Here is a 23,302-nt window from a genome sequence, read left to right on the forward strand (position 1 = left end):
AAAAATAAAGGTCAAAACTTCAAAGGGTGATTAAAAAATAAATAAAAAAAAGGGGAAAAGTGTACAAATTTAGACCATTAGGAGGGAGAAGACGAAGGGAGAAGATAAATTTAGTAATTAAAGCTGAAGAAAGAATTTTTAGACACAAAAAATAAAATAAAATACTCAGCACAGTCCATTTATCACAAAATGATCAGCTCATGAATTCCCTGAAATGCAATTCCAAGGGAAGTCTAAAGCAAAAGAGAAAAGCAAAATTATAGTTGAAGAAGAGAAGGAAATGATGGTGGGAAGCAATTGCAAGGGGAAAACCCAATAAAAATTCTCCAACGAGAAGGAAAGAGTGAGAGGTTTAAAAAAAAATAAAAATGAAAACAAAAATAAAGAAGAGAAGAGAAGTAAAAGCAAGGAAAAGATAATTAGCAGAGACCGCAAGGAAGAAACCAAGGGCCTCCTTTTTTCTGCTTTATATAAGCTTTTCTTTTTTGTTTTTGCTTTTGGTTTCGTGGCAATATCACTTTTAATCTTGGGGGAAGAGTCTGTTGGACTCACTCTGTTTGTTCTATTTCTTCTGCCTAATAAAATAAGTAATAATATAATATTTTTGTGGGGTGGAGATGACAGAAGAAGAGGGAATGTTGGAAAGAGTAAAGCAGAGCATAGTGGAAAGCTTCGGAGAGAGAACAGAGACAGTCAGATAATAAGCTCATTATGTTCTACTTTTTTCCCTGTAAAAATAACTGAAGAAATTGTTTGCAAAAACGCCCATTTTGCTTTCTGTACTAAAATTACGTGTTAATCGTGTGCTATTTCGGTTAAATTTTTTACAGAAAATGCAAAAGAATCTATGATGTAAGTTTTGAGTAATTCAAGATGTAAAATCTTAAGGAAAAAATATATATACGTATATGATACAAGCTACAATATCCAATAATTTGAAACGCAATAATGTCGATAATATTATTTTTGTTGCTGTTGTTGGTGAAAATTTTTTTCTTATTATTATTTATTGTTTTTGAAGATAATTCATTGACAACTACTTACGTCACTAGGTTTGTGTACTTTAAGTCAGTCTCCCAACGTAAAGAGAAGCATAAAAAATTATAAAACAAATACTTTAGTAGGACCGATATAGATTGGATTTTTTATTTTTTTTTTCTTTTGGCTAAAAGTAGAGGTTGGAAATCTTTAGACAATATTATCCTCGAATTTTAATCAAAATTCTGTCTCACGCATCTAGATCTTTTTTTTTATGCTCTTTATTCCGTCTCCATCTCTTTTTTTTTTTTTTTTTTTTTTTTTTTTGTGGGAATTAGTAGTCAAGAACAAACCGAAAGGGAGGGTTTCATTTTCATTATATAGCGGATTAGTGCTGATAAATTGCTAGTTAAGCTGATAACCACTCACTCACCGGAACTGACTATTCTTTCTGAAGATGAGTAGTGAACCTTCTCTCTTGCATTTTACTAAATTTAATTTTCTCCTCAGCTTCTTCCTTTGGCTGCTGAGTTCCCAACTGATCAAGTTTCAGGTTGTCGCTCAGACCTTGAATGATGATGATGGTACGTACTAATTGATATTTAGTTTTGATCATGGAATATAAATGAGTGTAATTACGTGTAGCTGTTGGATTATATATGTTTGACATAACGTATGATTCAACTGTTTTAAATAATTATATTCATTTATTTTTATACAAAAAACTAAAAAATCAAAAATATTTCTGTCTAAACTGGACGGCATGGTTATGATATTAAAAAATTAATGCTTTAAATTCAACGCTTAATGTACTTTAATTTTTTTTTTTGGGTAAAAAAATTTTTAGAGGTCAGCGACAATAAAATAATGTTTGCCGTGCATGCAGTGTCAGCTTCGGGCATAATAGCAGAAAAGTTGGATTTGAAACCACCACCACGTTTTGCGGACCAATATTGCAACAACACTGCCGCTGCTTATGAAGCGGGCGTGTATTGCGACTGCAGCTACAACAGTTCCACCCTTTGCCACATCGTTGCCATGTATATAATACATGCATGCATATAAATATTAGACATAGAGGGTCCCGTGGAAAATATGTATTCCAATTATAGTACCTGCTATAAGTGATACTTTAATAAATACTTTAAAACTGAAAATTCAATTGAAAAAGTTGAAACCTTTAACAAGTAGCATTTATTCATATCTAAATTTAATCGTTATTTTCAAAATAATTTTTGAAAATCCAAATCTATATAATACATATATATATATATATAGAGAGAGAGAGAGAGAGAAAGAGAGAGAAAGAGAGAGTATTTTTTAGTTTTTTCATTTATTTACCCAGTAACCCTTCGTTAATTAATTAGCATTTGATTATTCATCATTTTCCTTTTTGTCATGTACGCAGTTCGCTGAGCAATAGAGGCTTGACCGGAATAATTCCTGCTGAAGTGGCCAACCTTACGTATCTAGAAAGCCTGTACGTATATACCACATTGATTTCTTTTGGCTTCTTATAATATTAAATTATCAAAAGCAATATTGTTTGACTGAAGTTACAAATCTACTATTAAATTGTCATGTTTTGAAAGTACTAAGAATAATTGATGTTATCGAAATTTAAATTTAAGTTATATAAATATATTCTCAATTTTAAAATTGTCATTCCATATTAATCTGTATAAAAATTATTTATGATTATTAATTAAATATTTTATTAGTTTAGTTTTTCTCTAAAATAATTAATTTTTAAAAGAAAATTTTACATTTTATAACATTTAGTTTTGTTTCTTTCTATAACTACGACTTTATTTACTCGATGTTATAAACTTTTTTTGGGATAACTTTTGTTTTTGTTTCATTTCATGAACACCAATATGTTGTTTATAAACCACTATTTGGCATAACTTTCCTTTTATTCCTTATTATTTTCTAAGAAGAGATTATTATTACAGTCCTTTGGTTTGAAGAGTTTCTCTATTCCATGGAAATTTCAAAAGATTTTTTACTTGGATCTTTATAATTTAAAATCTCTTTTGGAATCTTTTTTCTCTATGACCCTAATCGTGGAATTTTGTTTAAATCTTAGAATAGAATCTTCATGATTAAAAGTCTTTTTTGAAGAATCTTTGAAAATCTTTTAGGATCTTAGTCTTATGTCTTTCCTAATTTGCTTCGCATCTTAGTTTGGTGAAAATATTTCATATTTTTGGTTGTTTTCTTCATAAAAGGTCTCTTCCATCGATGTATAAGAAAATTCAAATTAAAGGTTTATTTGATTCATGAAATTTTACCATGTTTAAATTTAAATTTATTGTCACATGCTAAAAATATATAAACTATAAAATTTAACATTTAATTAATTTTTATCAAATTTGAACATTGGCTAAACCTTGATTTTAAGTAAATATTTTTACCAAATATATAAATAAAAATTATCAATTTTTTATTTTTTATTTTTATAAATAACTATTTACCTAAGTATGATTTGAAGACCTTAAACTATATTTTATATCTAACAATATACATAAGGTCAAATAAGGTTGATTTAGTTAGTATATCTTTTATATCAATATGTATAAAGTTGTAGATTCGGATTTTACTATATTTTACAAACTCTTATAGTCCTCCAAAACAATTTTAAAATTCAACTGTTGAAGTAATTTAATAACTAATAATACAGAGATTGATGGAAAAATATCATGATACTTTTGATAGGAAAATGACTAAATATAAATTTATATATGTTTATTGTATATAAAATATTGAGATGATGACTATAAAATATCATGAAAGAGTAATAAACTTGGAGAATTTAATTAATACCCATTTTTATATTAATTTTAAAAAAAAAGTAGTACCTATTTTTGAAGGTCCTCAATTAAAGATCTAGTCAAGCTTATATTTAATGTATTATCCAAATGTACATATATATAATAATTATATATTTCGTCGATCTGCAGCGATCTTTCTAACAACAAACTTTATGGTGGAATACCTGATGAGTTGGGAACTTTGACGTGTCTCTACATTATGTAAGTGCGTAATTTAGTATAAGAAAATTAAATTTATTGTTAAAGACGAAAATAAAATAATTAATTGATTGGAAAACTAAAATGCTGACGGAATTTTATGCACTTCCAGAGATCTTTCAAATAACCAATTGACTGGGGAAATTCCACGTAGTCTTGGGAATTTGAATCCTTATGTTTCGTAAGTCTTTTTAATGCTTTGTTAAATGTGAAATGTGTGAAAATAAAAAAAAAAGTAATAATAATGATAATAAATATGTTAAAAGATATACAACGATCCGTAATGTTGATAAAATATATCAAAATATAAGCTAAAAAATTTACAGTAAATCAAAAGGAATATAATGTACAAAAAAGACGTTGATGCAAAATTTTATTTTGTGGTTTTAGTAGAGCCTTTTTTTTAATTAATATTAATATTATTATTATTATTATTTTTAGTTTTGAGCATAAAATTTACAAAATTTAAATGTTTTTCTCCGCAATAGAAACTCTACACGGCTCTTTTTCCTATCTGGAAGCAGCGGTTTTCCCAGCAGTTTTGACGACAATGATACCCATCTATGTGCTGCTTTCAAATTGTACGTCTTTTTCAGTTTTTACGTTTGATTTTATTTGAATTTCTAATTTATGTTTTACTTTTAGGTAGTACTGAGGATACAGGTAAGTCTACAAAAAATTTACTAACATTGCATTGTAAAATAATGTGTTATTATTTTGTTAATTTAAATATAAATAAATGAACAATTTGTTATTATATTTTAAAAATGATGTAATTATATATAAATTAATAACATTTCTAAAGTCTTCTTAAATAACAAAAACTTTGTCGCAGGGATCTATCAATGAACGAACTAGAAGGGCCCATACCAGAATCCCTGGGAAACATAGAAGTGTAAGTCACTGAAGTCTATTCTATATACGTCAACTTCCTAAATTTCTTTTGTGATTGATCTGTAGCACGCTGTTACATGAACTTTTACTCGCAAACTGTCAAGCCTCTTTTGGGGTTAAAGGGATTGTGAGGGATCGGGCTTCCTGTTTGTTACGCTGCCCATATGGCCGTAAGGCCCATTACAAATAACTAATTGGTTTTTGATATTTAAATTGCAGTACTAGTATTACAAATAATTAAAGTATAAATTAAACTAATTATTGTAGGAGAGTGGTTGCTGGACAAAATTAAGAATATTACTAACTTTTCTTTGGAAAACCATCATATAAACTTTTAAATTTTCTTGTCTAACGGTTGATGGACATATAACTTTAATTAAAAACTTAATAAAAATTTTTTTAATGAAAAATTTTAATATATTGTAATTTAGTTAATGAACAACAATTATGAACCATTGGAGAAAATTAGCAGTATAAGGGACAACAAATTATTTATCAAATAATATAGCAAATGACATGATTATATATTAGTGATTGTAAAATTCATATAGCATAAACATGATAACAAATTAATTACAAATTGTTCGGTCATTTAATTTGCAAGTATTGAGTAAATAAATTTAGCAAACAATTTGATTTCTATAACATTGCTTAGATTGAATAATAGTAGAGGTATCAAAAAGTCTACCAATATACTTATAATTAAGTGATAAGTTGCCATTTTTTAAGTGATTGGTGAATAATGCTAGAGCATAAAAAATCTATTAAAATATTTATCAAATAATGAAATGTCAAACACTGCTTAGATTGAATAATACTAGAGGTATCAAAAAGTCTATCAATATGCTTATTAAGTGATAAGTTGCCATTTTTTAAGTGATTTGTGAATAATACTAGAGCATAAAAAGTCTATTAAAATATTTATCAAATAATGAAATGTCAAATATAACTTATATCTCCCCATATTTTATTTATTTGATTGTTCACTTATTCATATTTATGTTATATTAATTTTTCAACCAAAAAAATAATATCAATCAAAATGTCTACTAAGATTACAAAGTATTGAAGTGTAATGTTTTTAAATAGTTTGTATTTAGCTACACTTAGTGATCTAATTTTTCATTTATTCATAGTTAGGTTATCTTAATTTTTCAACCAAAAAATAATAATAGTCACATTGTCATATGATAAACATGTTGGCGAGATTTTTGGTACTTTTTTTTTCTTTCTATTTTTCAAAACTTATATATATTTTTAAAAAATACTATATATTTTCAGTAATTTAATTTAATTAATTTTACAAAGAAAAAAACTTAAAATAAAAGAGGAAAACACTGCCTTTCTCAACTTAAAATAAAAGAGGAAAACACTGCCTTTCTGTCAGGACCCGTCCAGAATTCCTCCTCCGGAACCCTAGACAGCCCTGATCCCAGGGAAATACCACCGAACCTTCCAACGGAAAATCCGGCAGCACCTCCCCTAAGGGATTTACTTACCACAAATTTACCTGCACTGAAAACACAAACTCAAAAATATCCCCTTATTCCTCCCACAAACTACAAATTGGTTCCACAAATTGCAGCACTTAAAAAAAAATAAATACAGTAATCCAGTGCAAAATAAATACAACAAGAGTGAAAGAAATATTACAACTGCAATAAAAGAATAACAGGGTACTGCCGAACTAAAACAGCGAGGAAGATCAAGTCCGCTCCGAGTGAACACCGACAACCTGGTACCTAGAGGAACGGAATTTAAGAGTGTGAGATGCTAATCATCTCAGTGAGCGACCCTACTACTATACCATATAATATCACAGTAATAAGTATAAATAATAATTATTTGGAAATAATATTTTCTCTCAAAACCCTTACAATTCACTCAGTTGGAAAGGTTCCCCTTTTAAAACAATTTCACAAAACCCTTTATCCATATTCCCCGAAAACCAAGACATCAATTAAATACCAGAAGCGGTAACAATTATATTTTTCATTAACATTTTATTTTTAAAACACAGTTTTGAAAATCATTTGATGCACCCACTATATACCAGTGGCGCCAACAGTACCCAGCGTCCCAAGGTACCGCCAGACAGGAGGTTATAGAAAGAAACCGGCATACGGTCGCGTGGCGTCCCACTGCGCCGCTGCTAACCTGGTGTCCCGGCCAAAGGGGGGTGGCCGCCCTCTCCGATGGCATCCCCAGAACACCCTCATAATATCAACCGCGCGCTACTCACACCCACCTGCGCGCTAATCATATCCGTGTGCACAATATCCATATCACATATACCATATCACATAATCAGAACACCAGTACGTGCACGGTGCATCTAAAAATCATAAAATCCACAATTTAAATTATAAAACAAATTTCACATTTTTCATAAACATAGCGGGCATAATCCATCCGCTTGAACCGGGAAATTCTCCACAATTTCCTTATAATTAATACCATAAATCCCATGATTTTCAAATCCACCAACTCCCAAATCCATCAATTCAAATATCCACATTTTTTCCAAGCATAAATAATTTCTCGAAATATCATAATCAAATCCCATAATATTTTATGGGCATATTTCATAAAAATTGAAATCACCAACATAACCAAATATTTTCCTTGAAATATTTGAAAATCAAATCGTACCCAATTTACCATTAAAACCACACCAATTTCAAAATCCTCAAATCCATAAAATAATTTCACATGGCATACTTTTATAAAATGCACATTTTCTTAAATCCAATAAATTCATAAATAATTCTACAATAAATCCAATAAATATTTGGCACATAGAAATTAAATTCCAAATATTTAATTCACACATAATATATTCATCAATTAAATTCCCCAAATTAATTTGAAGGTGGGTCACTCACCTTGTGCACGTATCTCAATCAAGATCCTCCGCAGGATCGACTCCGCTACTTGCACGTGCACCTAAAACATCCACAGTACCAAAACCACAAATATTAATATTTTATTCGGGTAATCCCCAACTGGGTACCCGGGGAGCGAACACCAAACGATAACTAAAATTTACGAATTATATACCGAATCGAAGCTCGAGTGATGCTAATCACAGATCCGGTCTTAATTTCCGATGATCGTACCCGACGGGGTTTGAATTTTATCGGGAAGCTTTTCGGGTTTCGGCTCCGCAATTCTCCCAAACCGTCGCGAATTGGTGGAAACGGAAGTCGGATTTGGGTTCAGGAGGTCGAACACTGCAGACTGGAGCTGGCCGGAAATTTTTGGGTTCTCGCCGGAACAGTAATTTCCGGCGGGCCGCCACGTCACCGGCAACCGTCGCCGGAACAGTAATTTCCGACGGTGGCCGTTTGCTGTGAAATTTTGCAGATTTGTAGATCGTGAGGAGAGCAATCCAACGGGACCGACGGTGAGCAAAACGGAGGTCGGACGGCGGAGAAATCACCGTTTGAAGATTTTCGACCCCTCGCCGGAAAACGCTCCGATCCCGGCGCGTCGGTGGTCCGATGGCCGTGATTTTTGGTGGGTAGGCCGGACTTGAGGAGAGGATGCTGGGTGTATGGCGCGTGTACTGTATATCGGCCGGAATAGTGCCGATTCGCGGTGGCCGGCGGTGGAGGGGAAAAATCGCCGCCAAACTTCGAACGTCCGATCCGGGCGCGTCCGGCGGCCGTTCGCCGTGAAATTTGGAGGTTTTGCCGGAAATGAGGTGGGCAATCTGGCTGGCCGGCGCGTGTACAGTAACTAGGCCGGAAAAACGTGAAAATGGCCGGCGGCCGGCGGGTCCTCTCTCTCTCTTTCTCTCTCCTCTCTCTCTTTCTCTCTCTTCTCTCTCTTTCTCTCTCTTCCCCGAGAGTTTTTCAAAATTAAAACCCTGTATGACACTGTTCATGCCACGTGGACCACTCAGAAGCTGACACGTGGCATTTCACTGTTCACGACCCAAAAATATTAAAATAATACGGTATCCGGTAAACTTCAAACGTCCATAACTTTTTAACCGGATGTCCGTTTTGAGCGTGCCGCTAGTCTGTGAACTCGTATCGACGAGCACTTCACAACCATGCATGAGTCAAAGCTCAATTCCCCATAAACAAAAAGTCAACTCCGGCACCCCTTGGACAGTTTGGACCGCAACTTGTTTCGTCCATAACTTTCAAACCGTAGCTCCCTTTTCGACGTGCTACCAGTCTACGAACTCGTGGCATCGTGCACTTCGCCACGGTACCCTAGTCAACTCAAAATTCCCACCGAGTCAAAAAGTCAACTTTTGACCCCTTCGGTCAACGGTCAACGGTCAACCTCGGTCAACGTGCACGGATTCCGGTGCGATTCGGGACGGGGTGTTACACTTTCTCCAACCAAAACAAGACCCTGCATTTAAATTTGCATGGCTATTTCAATTTAGACACGAAAAAAAAAAAATGAACATATATTTTATAAGGACCTAGCGGTTTTTGAAATTCTGTTTAAAATGTACCATAAAAAAATAAAAGAAAATCCTTATAAAAATATAAAATATTTCCAATTAGGAATGGTAGAATTTGAAGTTCATCAATTTTTGTTTTTCTTTGTGAATAATTTGAAGTTCATCATTAACTACAGGATTGTGCCTAGCTGTGATATATATATATATATATATATATATATTCATTTTTACACAATTTTCAGAAAAAAAAATTATGAAAAGATAAATAGTTTTTAAAAAACTAGTGTTGCCTTTTTTTTTCTTTTTCTCTTTTTAAAATGTTAAATACATTTTAACTACCCTTTGATTTGAGAAAAGTTCATGTTGGGGTTTGTTTTGTTACGTTTTTCTATTTTTTGGTTCCTTTTTTATATTTTTGTAATCTTTTTTATTTTTATATTATTGTTTTTGCATTTGATACCCTCTATTTTCTAAAAGTTACTAATGGACTTCTTATGGTTCATCCATTTTTCAACCTTAAGTTCTATTTTTTTTCCTTTTCTTTTAAATTAAATGGTGTTTTTTTAAATAATTTAAGCTGAGTTAATGATTACAAATTTAAAAAATAAAAGAAAAAAGATTTAGAATATAACATGAGTATTACCCCTATAAAATGATGTTAAGAAAAAATATTGTTTTTGACGGATTAATTATTTATTGATAAATGAATATTTACTAATTCAAAATTTTTTTATATTTTTACTACTTGTATATATATATATATATATATATAACCAAGATATATGTATGACTTATAAATATGCACATCAACGGTGATCATATGATCTGGTTGACAATTATATATTTTTTTGCAACTAAGAAAAGGTCTTTTAAGCATTAGTAATATAGAAATAATTGTTTGCTTCTAAATGAAAAAATATATATGTATCTTTTTTATTATTTATGAACTTTTACAATTAGATTGTCCCGGAAAACATCTCACTAAATGATATAATGCGATGTGTAAATTTTATATAATCGTCATACTAGTTTTGGTGGGACATTTTCCCATACATTCTTGACAAAAAATTCCTCCACAAGAGAATGAATACATATGTGTGTGTTTGCATTGTGAAAAATTAAGAATGATTTTGCGTTCAATTTAGGTACAAAGAAAAGGGACTTTATATGTATATTTGGAAAAAAAAGTAATATAAACTAATTGTTTGCTACAAAACGAAAAAAAAATATATATATATATATATATATATATATTTTATTATTCATCAACTTTTATTATGAGATTGTTCGAGAAAACATCCCACTAAATGATCTAATGTGATGTTTAAATTTATATAAATGCCATACTGTTTTGGTGGGACATTTTTCCATAACTTCTCGATAAAAAATTCCTTAATAAGAGAATGGATATGTGAGTGTGTGGTGGGGTGAATTGTAAAAGATAATGAATGAGTTGGAATTCAGAAAATTATGAACGAGTTTGAGTTCATTTTAGGTACAAAGAAAAGGTAAAAGGCTTTATATGCATATTTGGAGAAAAAGTTCAATTTGGAAAATAGAAGCTGTAGGTCAAAAGTTCCTTAGTATTATGTATTATGAATTGTTATGTGTTATTTATTTATTTATTGTATACATAAGTAATATTAATTTATATATTTATTAGGTCAAGAATTATTATTTTAAGCAATTAGCGAGGTTATTAATTTACTACATTGGTTCAAGTACTGAGTCAGGGAAATTTTTTATTGTTTAAAAGAGATTATTAATTTAGCAAACATTCATTAAACCATTAATATTTAATGATTTCGTTAAAAATAAATAACTTTTAGAACTTTGAGGGTATCAAATGCAATATATATATATATATATATATTTAGAAACCTTGAAATGAACCTTTTTTTTTCTTTTTTTTTTTTTTTGATAGTAAACCTAAATGAACTTTGTCCAAACTAATGGGTGGTAAGGTATTTCTAACCTTAATTTTTAAAAGAATATTAGTATTTATCACTGTTAATAATCATCATTGTGGAGCTATGCTGTTATGCAAATAATGGATTGGGTGCATTTAAGATTTTTTTTTTATAAATAAATTATCTTGTGGACCTGTAGAATTATTAATGGTAACCATCAATAGCGATAAATAATATTTTTTTAAGGGTAACTACATTTTTATACTCGTGAAATGTAATAATTTTTTTTTTTTTTTGTGTAATTTGCCCTTTATATTATAAAAGCCTTCACATTACCCCCTCAATGATTACTTTTTTGTTAAATAAGTCCAATCATATATTTTGATAAATAAGTATGATGAAAAAAATTTCGCAAATAAATATCATGAAAGTAACTCATACTATATATGTTTAGAAATTATTTTGTTTAATTTAATTTTACTTTTTCACAATATGCATCACTAATTTTATCTTAAGCATCAAGCATAAAATAGAATTAAATGATTGGACTAAAGTGACAAAAACATAATAGCTCAGGGATCATAAAGGGATTTATAATTTGATTAGCATATTACCACGGGGTTAGGCTGGTTTTACTTTTGGAACATTTTTCCTTTCTTAAACTTCTTTTTCCCAATTTATTCGAATATTTTTAAAATAAAATTGCTTATTGATTTTCCCAACATCTATAATCTTCCAACTTCAGGAATGAAAGCTTGGGCGCTGTTGATTCTCTCTGCTCAACCTTTTCCATGTAAGTTTTGATAGACTAGCTAGCTATCTCTTTCCTCATAATTTACAGGTGTATATATACATACATATATATATATATATATATATATATATATATATATATATATATATATATATAAGTTAGACTCATATCAAATTTTTTTTATTAGCTTGATTACATCAAAAATTAAAATTTAAAATTTAAAAAATGATCAAATAAGGATTTAGGTAACATACTAAAATTTTATTTAAAGAATGTAAACTTTGTTGGAATTTGATTATTAATAAATATAATTTTAAATATTATACAATCCAATGGTTGAAAAAGGAAGTCTTGATATTAGTCTTGATATTATAAAACCTGATTTGAGTTTGATTATATATATATATACACACAACTAGGTTTTTATCAAATCAATGGATGGTTTTATTATTGAAACTTCATTTTTAACTCTTGAATTTATTTAAGAGTTGAGATTTAAAAATTTATTTGTGGTCATCTAGGTCCCACAATATTTATTTTGCCTAAGTAGAATTTTAGAATATTACTAAACTCATATTTGATCAATAATCAAATTTTAAATTCCAGTTCTTGAAGTGATTTAGACACTAATAATGAAGCCTTCAGTTTGATCTGATATGAGCATAGTAGTGGACCTAGGAAATTTTTCTAAGGAGTTGTTAATATTGGGATTTTTTTTTTTTTTTGAGGGGCATTAGATCATATGATAATGTTTACTTATTTTTAAACTTATAGTGTGTGAAATACAAGCATATACAAAAACACAACATTTGTATTTTGTTATATTGTAGTCCAAGTTAGAGCATCTACCAAATTATGGGTTAAATTTTCTTCTTTTTTTTTTTTTCCTATAAATTTCTTTCAAAGAAAAATTTAATCTTCACTGCTTTGGTAATAAAAAATAAATTGATGGCAAAGTTATAAACTAGACACACTTCTTAAGACAAAATAAATAAATAAGTTTTAATTTTGTTACAATTTTAAAAATTAAAGTAGTTGAAAACCATAAAAGAAAAATAACAAAAGATACGTCATAAAAATATGACAACTTAACTTCTTTATAATTAAAATGAAAATGAAATAAAAAATTATATTAAGAATATTAATTAAATATGTTTATTTCATACATGCAGTGGTTTATCATACAATCGGTTGAGTGGAGGCATACCGGCAAGTCTCGGGACTTTGAAGTTCCTTACATCCCTGTAAGTTTATACATATATAAAATGCTATCATGTCACGTAATAGTTATCAATGGGATTAATATCCTTTTGATAAGTTAAATGATTATATTTACTTTTTCAATTTAATTTTCTAAAATAAATAATCATTTCATGATTAAATACTATCAATTAATCATATCAGCAATGTTCCATTAATATTTATTATTACTGATGATAAATAACAAAATTCATATATATAATTTTAATTGGAAAATATGAACATAAATAAATAAAATAAATAAATAAAAATGCTCAGTCAATGAACTTGGTTGACATTTTGTATCTCAAAATCAGTCAGGTAAGCATTTCCAATCACACATAATGCAGTACCAGTAGTTCAAGTGATAAATTTTGCAATTTTAAATCATTCTCACAAGATCAATATTGTCATTATGGAAGGGAGTTGGGTGAGAATAACCTCAATGGTTCTCTTCCAGCGACACTTGGAAATTTGACTTCACTATCATCCCTGTAAGTATATGTCCATAAAAACATATTTAATTCAGTAAATATACTTTAGAAAAAAAAAAAACATTTTTTTTTGTGTTAAAAATACCAAAATACCAAAATTGAGAGTGAGAAGTTGCATATGTTTATATATAAATTTGAATATGTGACTTCAGCTGGTTGCAATCCAATAATTTCACCGGTCCTTTGCCAAAGAGTTATGGCAAACTTTCGGGCCTCCAAAGATTGTAAGTTAATTTGCTTTTCCACAGTTAATTCACATATAATCTAGCCTAATTAAGTTTAACATTTAAGAAACGCTTGATTGGTCAATACAGTTCAATATCTGGGAATTCGTTGTCTGGTCCTTTCCCCGACTTCATTACTAATTGGACTTCTATCAGCACTCTGTAAGTTTTCTTATATGGTTAATTAATTAATTAACTTGTTAATTAAAATTGGTTATAAATTTTTGTGATATGTTTCTTTACAGAAACAATCTAATAACAATGCTACATTCTCTTTTGTAGGTGAAGTTGTGAATTTGAATAATCTAATGATTAAAAAGAAAGAGAAACTTTTATTATATAAAATTGAATTTTTTTTTTTAATGACAGTAATTTAGCTAAATATTTTTTTTTTTACACTTATCATGCATACAGCTTGCTCTACGGAAACGACTTTTCGGGCAGGATACCTCCAGAAATATTTAATTTGTCAGGTCTCAGTGATCTGTAAGTTTGTATTCATGCTATAATAACTTTTTCTTTTCATTTTCTTTTTGGTGGATAAAATGCTATCTATAACTTGTTTGGTAACTATTGACAATAAAAAAAAAAGAAAAAAGAAAAAAAAAACTTGTTTTGTAACATTTTAGGTGTTATTTGTTAAAACATTGTTTTTTGATTTTTTATACTTAATTTTATGTAATTTATTTATTTCAAATGATAATTATAAGTGTTAGTTAAAGTCTTTTAAACACTTCAATTTTACTACAAATTTAAAGCGTAGGAGATTAAAAAAACACCAAAAAAATTAAAAAATAGTTTGAAATGGTTTTACGATCTATTTTTATGTTTTTTTTTTTTTTCAAAGTTATAGTTATTTGATATGTCATTAAATAAAAAAATTATGTAGAATTAAGTTAAAATCAAAGCAACAGGTGACACTTTTAAGTAATCAAACATACATGAATGATGGATGGCAACGACAGTACTTATTTATAGTGACGTAAAGAAAAAAAGTTTATCAAATGAAATTCATTTTACAAATAGTTTTCGACTTTGTGTTAAAGTATACTAACCTAGTCTTTCATTGGCTAAGTTTGGAAAGTCTAAAGAGTATAATCGGTTGAACTTTTTGGGTGGAATCCCAAGACTTAATATAGTTTGGAACAATTATCAATTTGATGTACGTTTTCTTTAACATTGCAGCAATGTTATACCCAATTTTTTTCTTTTCTCTTTTAATCCTGTGATTATATGAGAAGTCTAACTATTATTTAAAGGCCAAACCAATTATACATAATTAAAGTAAAATCTTTTAAAAAAATAAAATTTAATATAAAAAAATAAATATTAGAAATCAAGCACCTGGTTATTTGTTCTATTTTTTACAGGATGATAAGTGGTGTGCTGTACTCTTCTTTCCAATTCCCACCGGTTTCAAACCTATCGGACATAACTAATCTGTAAGTAAATTAATTAATTATTATACTATGTGTTGCATGAAAAATATTTGTTAGCAAACATTTATCCCTTTATGACAAAAAAACCATTATCTATTTATGACCAAAAAAAAAAGTTTATATAAATATTGAGAATTTTGAACAAGTTTAAAGAATCAGGGGTGTATTTAATATGAATTTTAAAAGATTTTTCATTTTATTTTAAGTAAATGACTTTTAGTAAGATCACAGACTTTTATTGATTTTTGTTGAGTATACAAAATTATAAAAAAAAAATCCTATAGACTTTTATAGATTTTTATTTAAAATGATATAAAAATTTTTAATAGATGTTGATAAACTTGCATTGAATAGTTTTTATTGTAATAAATTATATTTTTTATGCTAATAAAAATATTTTCTTCAAAGAATAAAAAAGACAAGTCGCTTGAAGAATGAAAAAGTGTTTAAAAAGGACCAAAAAAAAAAAATTCATAATGGCTTTATATTTTTTCCAATACTTAAAAATATCGGAAAAATTTTACTGTGTATTAAATAACGTAGAAAAGATAATAAAAAATGATAAAAAAAAGATTTTTCTTTTAATCCAAATTACTGGTTCATTGCATTTTGGGATGTGTATTTTAAATAAAAAAATTAAAAAAAACAATTGTATATTCTTTTACTTAGAAAAAGGAATTGTTTGTTTGAGAAAAAAAATATTCTTCGGTGACATTTTTGTGTTTTTGTTAGGCCTTTTTCACTATAGTTTGGAAATATATACTACGAGGAACTATCGTATATACATTATGATATTTGACCCCCACAACCTCATCTGGTTTCTACAGGGTAATGAGAAACTGCGAGATCACGGGTGCAATTCCTAGATACCTTTTTAATGTGTCATCATTAAAACATTTGTAAGTTATTATATTTATTATCCATTTAATATGAGGTCTATAAAAAACGGTTTTGCTTCATTAATAATGTCAAGCATTAATTTAAGCGGAAACATCTGTTCGTCAAATTTCCAGATTAATAATATATGCTTTACATAATTTTATTCTGCAGAGACTTGAGCTTCAACAACTTAGCCGGTGATATTCCAGAACTTTTGACCAATGATTTAAACTTAACCTATATGTAAGGGAAATCATAAACGTATAAACATATATATTATATAAATACATAATCATGCTTATCTTAGGATTTTAATATTTCAATATTAAGTTCATATAGGCTATTAGGACATCATAATATGAACTAATTCTCTCTCCATATATATATATATATGTGTGTGTGTGTGTGTGTGTGTGTGTGTGTGTGTGTGTGTGTGTGTGTATGTGTGTCTGGGTAAAGACACCATAAAGAGTTCAAAACATCCAATATATTGCAAGCCACATCATCCATATTGTTGCCATTTAGGGAAAAAAAAAACAATATATATCTATATATATATATATATATATATGTATATTAATAAGGTTTTAAAATATATTCAATCAACCTTTTATAATTATTACAGTAGATCCCTTGCAAATCTTATAGCACATTGTTATTTCCTCATTTAAATTTTATTTTTTTAAAACAATAAAAACATATTTAGGTTTAATGTAATATCATTTAAATAATGTAGTTTGCCATATAAAATTTCTTTGCCATAACAATATTATAAAGTCTTTACCATATGTTTATATAGGATCGGTTCTCCTTGCTTTAATACATATGTGAATCTTATATTGGTCTTTTTGTGTTATCTATTTGATCGTACTCTAACTACAATTTAAAATTAATTAGTAATTTAATATAAATTTAGTGATATACTAAAAAAAATAATTTTTTTGAAAATTCGATGAACCATAAATATAATTTCAATTATTAATCTCTAAAGCTATCTAATAGTTAATAATAGAAGCTTCTATTATAATGTGAACATTTAACTTAAGCAACATGTTACCTATGTATAAAAATATTAGGTATCCACGTTATGATGAAGGACAACTCCCAGCTGTAGCAAATATATATATATATATATATATATATATGTATCAAGTGCGGACGCTAGCTAACTTGTGGACATTGTGTGGATGCAAACATAATCCACACTACATATGTTTGAATCTGCACGATGTCTACAAGTAAGCATCTTCACCTTATAAATGCTATATAAATATATATATGTGTGTGTGTGTTTACTTTTGAATCATTGTATATATCACTCTGTCTATATGCATATATTTGAATCACATGATATCTAATGAGCTTATTTTGTGCAAGATAGGTATTCTATTTCAAACATTCTTGCGGATATAAATCATGTTATCTGTGGTCAATATTTTGCTCAGGTCTTTTGCAAATAATAAGCTTAATGGGAGAATCCCAGCTTGGATTGGTGCAGCTAAATGGAGTCAGATCACGTAATGTTTTACTATTCAAAACTTTGAAACCATGTAATCATATATATATATATATATATATAGATAGATAGAGTGTATATATATATATGATGTTACAAAGTTATGTTTTTAGGATGATGATTTTTTATCTCCATTTTTATATTCCATTATAGTTTGAGTAATGATAAAGTTTTATTTCATTTTAAAGAGCAATTATATTTTTTTTTACTTAATTTATTTTAGTTCTTTATTAATGTTCTTAAATGAGATATCACCATAACAATAGCAAAAATAGATAGTGAGATGAGGCCAGTATTGAGCCTACTATCAACATGAACCATGACAATATCACAGTACATGGTGAATAGCATAATTCAGTCATAATGGCATATAATTAAATTTCATAATTTGTTTTAGAATGCTGATGCTTTCAATAATCAGCATATGACCCTCTACATGTTGTAAGGGATCGTTTATTCTCTCATGTCCTAGTAATATGGGAACTAATGTCATTACATGTCCACGTATTTATATATCTCAGAGATCTTTCCAACAACAACTTTTCGAAGTTCGACTCGGAATTACTGAGAAAAAATTCGGAAAATCTGTAAGGATTAACACTGATTTCTCAAATTTCTCTCTTTCTCCTCTCTCTCTCTCTCTCTCTATACATATATATATGTACACACACATGATATCATTGGTAAATTTAATTGCTGTAAATAGGGTAGATTGAACTTCAGCTATGAAACTTATTAATTAATCCTCGTTTTTGCAGGAACCTTTTTAATTGCTGTAATCAACCCATTCTGCCAAATATGTAGGTTATTGTTTGCTCTGTTGTGCTAAATAAATAGGAGAAATTCTCACAAATTTTTTTTCTTTTTTGGTAAATGATTTCTTAACAATTTGATGGTCAAAATTCCAGGACTAATTTTTGGAATCAGATGAAAGGGAAAGGGTGTCCTAAAGGGAAACATATGAGTATGTTAATTTATTTTTAAAATATATGTTCATTGCTGATCTAATGATGAATGTTTCAGTTTTAAGTTTTCATTATTTATTGGTCAACCTAGTACTTAAATTAAAATTTCGGATTAAGAAAGAATGGGCTTATTGGATCTGCAGAATATTCATTGTTCATTAATTGTGGTGGTGAGGGAACATTTATTGATGGGCATCAATATGACACTGATAATGAAACATCACAATATTTTATAAGCCCAAAAGGAAACTGGGCTTATAGCAATTCTGGAGGCTTTTTGTCAACATCTTTGAATTCCAGTGATTTTATCAAAAGAGCGAAATGTGGAATTTCAGTAGCTGACGCACCTCTATATGAAAAGGCTCGCCTCTCTCCGACCTCCCTAAAGTATTATGGGGTTTGTTTGCGTAAAGGTAGATACAATGTCACACTTCATTTTGCTGAAATTGTTTATGCTGAAGATGACGAGCATAGCAGTTCAATGAAAAGGATTTTCCATGTTGATATACAGGTAAATAACCAATTTTTTTTTTTTCACTCTGTAATGTTGTCAAAATTTGCCAATTTCAATTTTTGAGGAACTTATTAGAACTTCTTGTAAATTATTATAGGGTGAGAGGCAATTAACAGATTTCAACATCAAAGAGAGCGCAGGAGGTCCAAATAAAATTGTAGTAAAAACAAATCTCACAGCAAATGTTACTGATAATGGTGTGTTGGAGATCCACTTGCACTGGGCTGGAAAAGGGTCCACGGCGGATTTATCTCCTTCTAGTGGGAATCTTCGAAGTCGTTTTAGTGGGCCTCTTATTTCGGCCATCACTGTAACTCCTGGTAAAATGTCTTACTAAATTAATGTTTATGTTCCTTTCGGTGAATATTATTGAGCATACGAGAAATTTTGATTGTATAAATAGAAGCTTTAACACTTTTTTTTTTAAATTATTTTAATTGAGAACCTGAGAAAATCTCACATTAATGATAAATTTTTTTTTTTTTTTTTTTTTGGCTAACATTAATCAGAGTTCAAAATCGAAGGTAAGAAGCTGTCTCCTTTAGAAATTTCAATGATTACATTGGCTTCAATAGTATTTGCAGCGCTGCTTTTGTTGGCTTTGGCTTGGGCATTGGGCTGGTTTGGAAAAGTAGAGCTTCACGGTAAGATAAACTACAAAATTATGGATATAGGGTAACAAACAATCAATTTATTATATATATGTTTAAGTATCATTTATACTTTCTTTGATTTTTTTTATTTTTTTAATTTTGTTTGGAACAGAAATAAATGTAGGACAAGAGAAGCCTGTCACCCTCAAACAGTTAAAAGATGCCACTGCAAAATTCAGCAAAGAAATGGAGATTGGTAAAGGGAGCTCCGGGACAGTTTATAGGGTAAATTTTTAAAGGGCAGCTTCTATCTACCAATGTCCTTGACCAAAACTGTTGTCTAATTAATACCATCTTGTCTGTGGCACACCTAACGATCTATGAATCATCCATGGTCATAATTATTCATAACTTCATTCCCTATATATATATATATATATATATATATATATACTTCTTATATTATTTGCACATTGCTAGATGTGTTCATTCAATGTCCAAAATAATTTGTCAGAGATTATTTTTGGCAACTATTTTGGTTCATGGAACAACCTTCAATTTTCATATCCTTATCTATTGAGTAAATGTTAATTTGGATATAAAATACAAATGTTAATTTTTTTTCCATAAAATATAAATAATAATTTGTCAATTGAATGGATGCAGGCTCAACTGACGCCCGAATATAATGTAGCTGTGAAGAGGGTTTTCATTAATTCGATTGAAGGGATCAACAAAACGAAAAGTGAATTTTATAATAGCTTACAAAAATTGGCACATGATAATCTGGTTCAACTATTTGATGTCTATGTTGGAAAGAACATGTATTTGCTCATATACGAATATATGGAAAACAGATCCCTTCAAGATGTCTTGTTTGGCGGTATGCATTTTCTATACTTACTATCATATCTCCAGCTTTTTGCTTCAAATACTTAAAAAAATAAAAAATAAATAAAAAAATCATATAGGAGTTTATTATTAGAGATGAATTAATTAAGTATCTCATTTTCTATGGATTATTTGATTAAAATATACAAAATTGCAATTACTCAAAGTGTTTTATTCTATTTCAGAAAAAAAAAAAAAAAATCCTGTTCCAAATCACATGACTTATAATATAATATATACATATATGGTCATGACTCATTCTTTCATTGGAGAGAATTCTAACAAGAATTATCTTGAACACGTTGTGTGACATTGTCCTGAATGATTCTAGACATATTTTTTTCTGGATGATATATTTATATATATTTTTTTTGTAGGATACCGAAACTGATAATGAAAGTGTCATTGGTTAAGGTTAAATAATGGCTCTATTTATTTTTCCCTCAAAATAATTATTTGGGAATTGAAGTAATGACTTAATGATTTGCAGAATCAAAATCCAAGATCACACTCGACTGGGAAGCTAGATATAATATATGCCTTGGCATAGCGAAGGGTTTGAAGTACCTGCATGAAGAGCATCCAAGAGGACCTGGTTTGAAGATGGTTCATCGGGGTATTAAACCTACCAATATCCTTCTTGATGGAGCCCTAAAGGCTAAAATATCAGATTTTGGGAATTCAGTCCTCTACGCAGAGGATTTCCAAGATAATCAATTTAATAAGGGCGTGAAAGAAGAAGCATCAAGGTAAGTAAACTAATAAAGTAGTAGGCCGTGACACATTCTATATTTTATCTTAGTTTTTCAATAAAATAACTTTTGATTACATATTACTTGAATAAAATGAGACAGAAGTATGATTCCAAAATCAAAAGGTTGCATTGAGATTCTAAAATAAAAAGGTTGCATTAAGACTATCAGTATGCTCTAATACTATTTGATGTTGATTTTGAAAGATGCTTCTTTATGATACAGCGGGTATGTGGCGCCTGAGTACCTTATGTACGGAACCATATCATATAAATATGATGTTTATGGTTATGGGGTGGTTATACTCGAAATCGTTTGTGGGAGGAGAAATGCGGAACAAAAATTGAACAAGGATGAGCTCGAGTATCTTGTAGATGAGGTAAGCAAACAAAGCAGACTTGTGCCTTTTCCTTTTCTTGTCAAATTTAAGGATTTATATCCTATTTATGCACTTATTAAGCCTTAATTTCTCTCGGTAATTCATGCAGTATATGCAAGAAAAAAGTGCTAGAGAATTTTGTTTTCAATCTCTGTACAAGCTGATAACATTACATAAATTTTGCTGCAGGTTGTTGTTGCAAATTCACAAGGAAGGCTCCGTGGGATGGTGGATAAAAATTTGGTGGGGTATGATGAAAAAGAAGCCATGACAATTCTAAAGTTGGCAGTGAGGTGCATCAATATATCCACCAGTTTTAGGCCCACAATGTCTGAGGTTGTGAGTGTTCTGACAGGTGAGAAAACTATTGACGATATTTGGAAGCCTGATTCCACTCAGAATCTGTGCCAAAACTGTTTAAAATCTCTACGTGAAGATGATGGTGTTGTAGAGCTTCCACGCACCTAGCTTTTCTGGTGATTGTGAAACAGAGAGTGTCAAAAAATAAAGAACGTGTTTGTGAAAGTTTAAAAAGATAGCAAGTGTGAAGAAAGCAAGAAAGACTAAAGAAGTAACCAGAGACAGAAACAAGTGAAGTGAGGTCCATTTGGTGCTCTTCCTTGTATTGTATGTTAGCAAGTAAATTGTGTATTGTGCTATTGTAAAATAATTTGAATCCAATCGCTTGTGATTTGAATTTAAACCTTTCTCATAGAAATGTACAATTACCATGTACAACATGCTTTCTTGATCATTTATGTTTCTCACTAAACCTTTTAATGCACGCTGTCATTTATTATCACTTTCTACTTTTCACCATCCTCTCAATTTCTTCCTTTTGTCTTCAAAAATGCTACTCAAGATTTATCAAAGATATGGAGATTGGTAATTGGAATTTTGGCACCAGTTTATAGCGTCAATTTCATGTCTATATAATTGAGTATATGTGAATTTTTGTTCTGCATCTTATGGCTTCATAACCAAACATTTGTCAATTGCTTGGATGCAGGTGGAACTGCCAAATCACATTGTAGCTCTAAAGAGGTTTTTCACTCTTTTCGACTGATGCAATTTGCAGATAGAAAATGAAATCTCCTGAAGATTATGGATAAAAGTTTTTTTTTATTAATTGTAAGATACAAAATAAGTGGAGTGCTAACATATATCCACCAAGTGTGATGCCAACGACGTTTGTAGTCCAGTGTTATGACTGTTAATTAGCAAGTAGGAAGCGGGTCTAATATATCAATGTTTGAAGTTTTGAGCGTTGTGACAAGATTTTTGTTCCTTCATACAAAGTTAAATTTATTTCAATTATACACAAAATACACCAACACCAATATTACAGAATAGGGCCAATAAAATAAGCATAAAAATATCCATACACCACATATATTACAACAGCAGCATCAATGCATAGAAA

General features: G+C 29.5%; 1 protein-coding gene across 1 annotated transcript; it reads left to right on the top strand.

The window, feature by feature from the left end:
* Window positions 1-1,317: 1,317 nt before the first annotated feature.
* On the top strand, window positions 1,318-22,690 carry LOC125422254 (probable LRR receptor-like serine/threonine-protein kinase At1g53430). The gene is made up of 28 exons (XM_060813304.1): window positions 1,318-1,562; window positions 1,865-2,018; window positions 2,387-2,458; window positions 3,942-4,013; window positions 4,123-4,191; window positions 4,499-4,591; window positions 4,846-4,905; window positions 11,986-12,033; window positions 13,167-13,238; window positions 13,656-13,727; window positions 13,880-13,951; window positions 14,042-14,113; window positions 14,366-14,437; window positions 15,322-15,393; window positions 16,218-16,289; window positions 16,441-16,512; window positions 17,715-17,786; window positions 18,307-18,372; window positions 18,544-18,585; window positions 18,694-18,749; window positions 18,894-19,261; window positions 19,362-19,584; window positions 19,774-19,908; window positions 20,030-20,142; window positions 20,524-20,740; window positions 21,239-21,497; window positions 21,726-21,879; window positions 22,069-22,690. Exons 1-28 carry the CDS (start codon window positions 1,436-1,438, stop codon window positions 22,345-22,347), a joined length of 3,255 nt encoding a protein of 1,084 aa, XP_060669287.1. The 5' UTR covers window positions 1,318-1,435; the 3' UTR covers window positions 22,348-22,690.
* The last annotated feature ends 612 nt before the right edge of the window (window positions 22,691-23,302 follow it).

This window comes from Ziziphus jujuba, chromosome 1, assembly GCF_031755915.1.
Source record: "Ziziphus jujuba cultivar Dongzao chromosome 1, ASM3175591v1".
In the NCBI taxonomy this organism is placed as follows: domain Eukaryota; kingdom Viridiplantae; phylum Streptophyta; class Magnoliopsida; order Rosales; family Rhamnaceae; genus Ziziphus; species Ziziphus jujuba.